Genomic DNA, 6,863 nt, shown 5'->3' with positions numbered 1-6,863 from the left:
CATTGTCGGTCGTTAGTAGCTATTGTTTTACCTTTGCAGGCGGACACTTCGTGGTCATTGGCGGCCGAGCACAAGTTTTGTTCTGTAGCTTTTCTTCTTCTCCTCCGTCTTGGCTCCGGGGAAGGTCGCACCTTCCGGAAGCAGAAGCCTGGAGGGGGAGGACATTGGATGCCCTCGCGGCTGAGCCCCCGGCGGGGAGAATCCGTGCCAAGGTCCGTGCGCGCAAGAGCGGAGCGGAGTCAGTTTCGGCTGTGCTCTGTGCTGGGGGGGGACAGGGACAGCGGGGCGGGGGGGGGGGCAGGGGCTGGAGCGTTGGAAGCTGGCGAGGGGGGGCTCCCAGAGAAGGCGTGGGGAGGGGGGCGGGGCGGGGGTCCCGGAGAGAGTTTGGAGAGACGGCGGGCGCGGCGGCCCCCCCCCCCCGGGGGTCAGGTCTCCAGGGGGCTGAGCGGCGGCACGGCCCCCTTGAAGCAGGCCGATTCGTAGTGCTTGTTGAGATAGGACTTGAGGGCGAAGGTCTTGCTGCAGCGTTTGCACTTGAAGTGCTTGAAGGCCGAGTGGGTCTGCATGTGGGCCCGCAGGTTGGAGCGGTCGGCGAAGGCCTTCCCGCAGTGGGCGCAGCCGAAGGGCTTCTCGCCCGTGTGCGAGCGCATGTGGCCCTGCAGCAGCCAGGGCCGGCTGAAGGCCTTGCCGCAGACCTCGCACTTGTGCTTGAGGTCGTGGGTCAGCAGGTGCATGGCCATGGCCGGCATGGAGACGTAGACCTTGCCGCAGGTGGGGCACTTCTTGGCCATCTTGCTGTCCAGGCTGCGGTGCGTCTGCTTGTGCCGGCTGAGGTTGGAGGAGGTGGCGTAGGTCTTGCCGCACTCGGTGCAGGTGTGGCGCTGCAGGCTGCGGGCCCCGCTCACCGCCTTGCGCCGGGACCGCCCGTCCGTGATGAAGAAGGCGTCCACCGCGTAGCCCTCGCTCACCGCCGCGTCGCCGTTGATGTAGCCGGCGGCGATCTCCGAGTGCGGGCTGTCCGGCTGGTCCGAGTCCGGCGCGCCATAGTCGCCGTGCGCCCCCGGGTAGATGGGGTCGGGCGAGGGCACCTTGGTGGCGCTTTCCCGCTCGCCCTCGTAGACCGAGGGGGTGATGTAGTCGCTGATGTACCCTGCTGCGGGGGGGCAGAGAAAGGAGGGCGCCTGTTAAATAACCGAGGCAACAAGCCAGGCCGGCGCCCCCCCCCCCACCCCAGTCTCCCTTCGCTCGCTGCGGGGAGCCTGAGCCTCGGCGCGGCGTGGAAATGAAAGCGGAGCGGGCGCCCCGGTCCTGCTGGGGGGGGGGCCGTGGAAGCGGTTTGATGAACCTTCTCCTCCCCCCCTCCCCGGTCCCCATCCACCCTCCGCATCGTCCCCTCGCCCGCCGCCGCTCGGCGCGGAGAGGCCGGCAGAGGCCGGGCCGCCGCCGCGGCTAGCTTGGATCCGGCCCCCGCTGCCGGGGGGGCGCTGGCGCGCGGAGCGCTCATGACGATTCCTTTGACTCGGAAGCCCGAGAAATGGATGTGGTGGGCCCCTCCTCCCCCCCCCCCCCCCGGAAAGCCCCACTGGTGACACCTTCCTCGCCGGGTGACACTCAAGGTCAGGTCTCCGGACGAGCCGAAGGAGAGGGGCTGGGGGGGGGCTGGGGGGGGAGGCAGGAGCCTCCCGTTATTTTAGGAGCACTTCAGCATCCTGGCTCCTGATTATGCAACACGCCGCAGACATGCTGCAATCAACAAAGGCCAGGAGCCAAGTGTGTGACAATCGCCCCTGATCAGCATGAGCGACCAGATCAGCGCCATGCCTGGGGGGCGGGGGGGGGCGGGGGTCCTCTCCGAGCCTGGGTCATCTCCAAAGGAACTGCTACCCCGAGCTGTATTAGCATCGCGCACAGGGAACGGACCGGCCGCGGCCGCGAAGCTCAGCCACCGCCGGGCGCCGTCCGGTACTGCGAACAGTTGCCCTTGAACTTGTCTGTGTGCAGACAAAAGGGCCCTGCCGAACAAAACAGCCCCGGACCGGTGAATTCCAGCCTCCCCGCAGCCGTGGTTCCCTCCCCCCCCCCACACCACCTTGGTCCCTTCCCCCCCCCCCCCCCCCAGGTCTAATTTGAGGGCAGTTGTACGAACAGAGCGGCGGGGTGGCTGGCATTCAAATGTGCAGAGTCAACAGCCGACGAGCCGAGCCGAGCCCAGCCGAGCCGAGCCCTGCTCGCCATGGCTCGCGGCACGCCGCATTCCAGGGAAGGAGGCAGGCTGCACATAGGAATGCGGCCCCGAGGGCGAGTCAGAGGCGAACCGGGCCCGGCCCCGGCCCAGGCCCCGCTGCATTCACACCCCGGCTCTGCAGCCGGCCCGGGGAAGCCATGCACGACCCAGCCCTGCTCGCGGGGACGCGGGTTTGCTCTTTACCCTTGTCATGGAGCCGGGAGCCGAAGTCCGCTCTGGATCTGCCGTACGAGTTCTCTAGATCCGCAGAGGAAAAATCATCGAGTTTGACCTTTTTGACCAGGAAGGATCTTGGCATGGTTTCGAACCGCTCCTGGGAAGGGAGACACGCGGCCGCCGGCCGATGGCTGCCGGATCCAGGGGCAGACAAACGCAGCCACACACACAAAAACCTTCCGAGAAAGGACCGCGGACAAGGCAGCGATCCGGGCGCGCGGGGGCTTGGTGTCTTGCCGGCCGGGCGGTCGCTCGCTCGCTCAGACCTGCCGTTCCCGGCCCGGAAAGCGGGCTGCCGAGACGCCCCGTCCTCGCCCTGGGCGGCCAGTCCTTCCTCCAGCCCCGGGCCCCGCTGCTTCTCTGCACCCGGGCCGGCGTCCCCAGGCCCTGCCCTCGCCCTCCAGCGCGCTCCGCCAGCCCAGCCCTGAGTGCCCGGGGTCGACCACACTCCCGCGGGCTCGCCAGGCAGCGCCTGCCGCTTCAGCACTGGACAGCTCCCGGCGAGAGCCCGGGCCCGGCTCCGGCTCCGGCTGCGGCTGCCCCCGCCCCCGCGTGCGCCCGGCGCTGCCCGTATTGTTCTGCCGGCGGGGCGGGCTGGCCGTGCGCCCTGGTGCGCGCTGGACAGCTCCCCGGCCTCTGCGGCAGGCGCGCTGGAAGGGCCGGGATGTCTGGAGCCTCCCGGATCAGCTGTTTGGGTTTATAATGCAGCGATCAGGTGGTGGACGGAAATGGAAGCGCTTAATTTAATCCATCACCAAAAAAAAAAAAAAAAAAAAAATCATCATCTCCCGGGAACGGCGCCGAGACGAGATGATTTAGTGACGCTGTTGTGAGTCGCCTCCTGCGCGGGCTTTTTTGGTGGTTTTTTTTCTTTTTTGGGGCGAGTTCGAGCCCAAAGGAAGCAAATAAGTAGGGAGAGGATGTGCCCAGGGCCTCACCCCTGTGGTTAACCCCCCGCCCCGAGCCCCAGCCCCAGCCCCAGTGCAGGTTACCCAGGGACAAGCCCAGGAGCCCCGCCAGACCTCAGGAGACCCGCGGCGATTTCCCCCCCCCCTCTCTGGGTTTGATTTATTGGTGGGAGAATAACGAGGACCTCTGGTCTCTGGGATGCCATAAAAAGCGACATGGCCCCTTTTTAATGAGGGACGTGCCAAACCGGCCAGCCCTTTTGCGCCATCTGTTGTGGGGAGGCAGTGGGGTGTAGTGGTTGGAGCACCTGGGTTCTATTTCCAGCTCTGGGGGGAGGGGGTGGTCCCAGGCTGCGAGTCAAGACACCTGGGTTCTAACCCCCTCTGGGAGGGGAGTGTGGTCCAGTGGTTAGAGCAGGGGCCAGGAGGCAGGACTCCTGGCTTCTACCCCAGCTGTGCCAGAAGATATCACCCAGTGGTTAGAACAAGGGGGGCGGGGTGTGAACCAGGACCCCCGACCTCTAGTCCTGGCCCAGCCAGGCCCGGCGCGTCATTTCTCTGGGCCTCCACGCCTCCAGCTGGACCGTCGTGGGTCCGAGGTTCTTAGCAGCTCCGTCCTCCCTCAGCCAAGGCTCCCAGCGACTCGCAGCCGGACTGAAGGCCGCGGGACCCGGCTGTCGACTCGCCGACCCCGGCCAGGCCGCTGGGAAGGCGCCGCCCCTGCACAAAGGCGGTTACAGCTAACGGGTTGCGCTGGGACGACGGGCCCGAAGGAGCCAACAGGCGCTGGGATTCGAGGTCCTTCCTCAAACACAGCCCCAGGCCCCCACCCCAGGGGCCCCGATCCTGAGCACCTGCCACTCCCACTGGTGCCAAAGCGTCCCTCCGGACCCAGGCCAGGGGCCCCGCCTGGCTTTGGACAGATAGTCTGGGAAATCATAGCCCCGCTGGGCCATCACCTCTGGAATCTCCCCTTTCCCTGCCCCCCTGGAAGCGAGCAGCCTAGCCGCCTCCTCCGGGTTATTAAGCCAGCCCTCCAGGTTGCATTTGTTTTTCCCGTGGCCCCGGGATCCACGCGGCTCTCCTTCCCCGAGTTCTCATGGGCCAGGACCGCCGTGACCCTTGGGTTCTCTGGAGCCGGCAATGCGTTCTGGTTTTCCACCCTCCCTCCTTACCCCCAGCAGGTGGATGTGACGGCAACCAAGCTAACAATCTGCAGTCGCCTGAAGTTTACAAGCCACCCTCTGACATCACGTTCTCCGGGCCAATGGCGTCCAGCTCATGCTAATGAGGCGAGCTGGAGAGCAGAAGGTCCCCCTTCCACAACGATTCCTTTAGGAGACATATGTCCCTAATTAACCAATATCGAGGAACGGGCCCGCTCGCTTTTGTTTTACACCGGCTCCTTTTTGTTCACGTCTGCAGCAGGAAAGCGAGGCGGGATCGCCGGTGACCCCGGCTGAAACGTGACAAGCCCCCCCCCCCACTCACCCCAGCCGGCCGCACCGCAACCTGCCTGTGCGTTAGCCTGGGGCAGACGTGTTCTCCGAGCCGTGTTCGGGTCTGGGAATCCTGCCTGGGTATTTAGCTCCGTTCCCACGCGCGGGAGAGGTGTGTGTGCACGGGTTGGGAAAGGGGAGTGAAACCGGATCCCGGTCACTGCTGCGCACAGAACACGCTCCTCTGCCTTTTCCTCCCTGTCCTACAGCTGACCAGACAACAGACCCGAGACATTCTGTGCCCCGGGTTTTATTCCCGCGGCTGGGGAAAGGGGTTCGCACTTCACCATCAAACGACGCCGGCCCCAGCCGGTTCCCTGCCCGCCCAGAGCAGGGCCCTGAATAGCCTGGGGCGTTCCTGGGATGTGAGTGGAGCCGAAACCCCCCTGGGCAGGGCAGGGCAGGGCAGCACCTCCCCTTAAGGCAGGTCCGTGGAGAGCTCAGGGCAGGGCATCCCCGTAACCTGGCTGCCTCCGGCCAGCTGGGTCCCGCGTTCCTCCTTCGCCAGCTGAGGGACCCCGGCCCCCCTCCCCTCCTCGTCCAGGGGCTGCTTTGACCGGCGCGGGGTGAGCTCCAGGGAACCTGTGCCCCGAGCCGAAGGGGCGCCCGGGGATCTCCTCGCCAGAGAGGGCGGGCGCCCGGCTCCCTGCAGCCGCTGGATGGGGCGAAAGCGAGCCGCCTTCAAAGCGCTCCTCGCCGCGGCAGCTGGCGCCAGCGAAGGGCTCACCTCGGCGGTCTCCAGCGGCTGCTTGATTTGATCTGATTACCGGATGACGAGCCGGCTGCAGGCGTGTCACACCGGCGCAGGAAACTCACACGCCCGCCTGGCTCTGGGCGAACGGGTCCTTCCCCGGGCGCTCCGGACACCCGCGCAGCCCCCAGCGGGGCGCGGGGAGCTGCCTGCTCTGGAAGCACAGGCGGGGAAAGTGGCTTCAAACACCCGGGCGGGGGCTGCGAGACCTGCTGCTAGACACCCCAGCGAGGGACAGGCGGCGGGGGGGGGTGTTACACTCCAAACGTGCGCGGGGAAACACGCACCCACAGACACACACACACACACACACAGAGCCGGGGACACCCGCCCGCAGCCCGGCGGCAAGACACAAACACACCGGGCCGCTCTCGGCCTCACAAGCCCGGACACGGCAACCTGCCACCCCCGTCCACACCAGACACACGCAGCGGGACGTTTTTCAGACACCACCACCCGGCTGGCGCGCACAACAGCCGATTACCACCCGCCCCCCCTCCAGGGCCGAGCCCCACAGCGACCCCGGCCAGCCCTGGGGCTGCCCCCCAGCCAGGGACAGGAGCACAGGCGGGCGGAGAAGACGCTAGTTTTGGGGAGGCGCCGCGGCCCGGCCCGGCCCGGCCCGGCCCGCTCATTAGGCAGGTAAGCGCAGACCCGGGCTCTGAGCGTTGCCAAGAAGTGCTGATTTCAGCTAAATGGCGAAGAAGGAGACAAGGCCCCGTCATTTGCATAATAATAGTCCACGAGGCAAAGCAACACTAAAACGTCTTGTCTGCTGTTAAATCAAAGAGCTTCATTAGCATTTAATTCTCACTCCTACCGTTTAGATTGGAAGCCGAGCGCTCCGGCAGCCCCAGAGACCCTCCCCAGGAATCCATGCAAGGGAGGGGCGGGCTGGCCCTGCTTAGCCCATGTCAGTCTGTGCATCTGGGCAGCCTGTCTGGTCCACCCCCTCCATGCAAACCCGCTGGCCCTCAGTCCTCACTCACCTTGCCCCGGACCCTCCCTGCCCCTAGTGAAGTCACTGGACTGGGCTTTGCAGAGGGCAGGAGAGTCTGGCAGGGAAGCAGAGTCTCAGGTGGCTGCTCCCACTGTTACCCCTGACCCGGGCGAAACCCTTTCTACAGCCCACAGCCTTTGTCTGTTCAGCACCTGAGCTCAGGGACTGGCTCTGCCTGTCGGTTAGGGCCATGCTGCCATGCCAGCAATAATAAATATGTTCCCTGGTGTAAATCGGGAGTGAC

The 6,863-nt window shown here is 66.0% G+C and overlaps 1 protein-coding gene across 1 annotated transcript; it reads right to left on the bottom strand.

Annotated features, from left to right (window-relative positions):
* Positions 1–425: 425 nt before the first annotated feature.
* Positions 426–3,143, bottom strand: SCRT1 (scratch family transcriptional repressor 1). Its single transcript, XM_067560180.1, has 2 exons — positions 2,429–3,143; positions 426–1,153 (listed from the first exon to the last, which is right to left on the bottom strand). The coding sequence occupies exons 1-2, from the start codon at positions 2,541–2,543 to the stop codon at positions 426–428; spliced, it is 843 nt and encodes a 280-aa protein (XP_067416281.1). The 5' UTR covers positions 2,544–3,143.
* Positions 3,144–6,863: the final 3,720 nt, after the last annotated feature.

This window comes from Emydura macquarii, unplaced genomic scaffold (genome assembly GCF_026122565.2).
Source record: "Emydura macquarii macquarii isolate MOO-44397 ecotype Brisbane River unplaced genomic scaffold, CSIRO-AGI_Emac_v2 contig_2246, whole genome shotgun sequence".
Classification (NCBI taxonomy): domain Eukaryota; kingdom Metazoa; phylum Chordata; order Testudines; family Chelidae; genus Emydura; species Emydura macquarii.
This window is presented reverse-complemented; position numbering and strand designations above follow the sequence as displayed.

What these genes read in the sequence shown, in the direction of transcription:
- SCRT1 (XM_067560180.1), bottom strand. Translation starts at nt 2,543, where the DNA reads ATGCCAAGATCCTTCCTGGTCAAAAAGGTCAAACTCGATGATTTTTCC. An exon ending in CTCCCGGCTCCATGACAAGG is followed by an intron (nt 1,154 to 2,428) that starts GTAAAGAGCAAA and finishes GCCCCCCCGCAG; the next exon opens with CAGGGTACATCAGCGACTAC.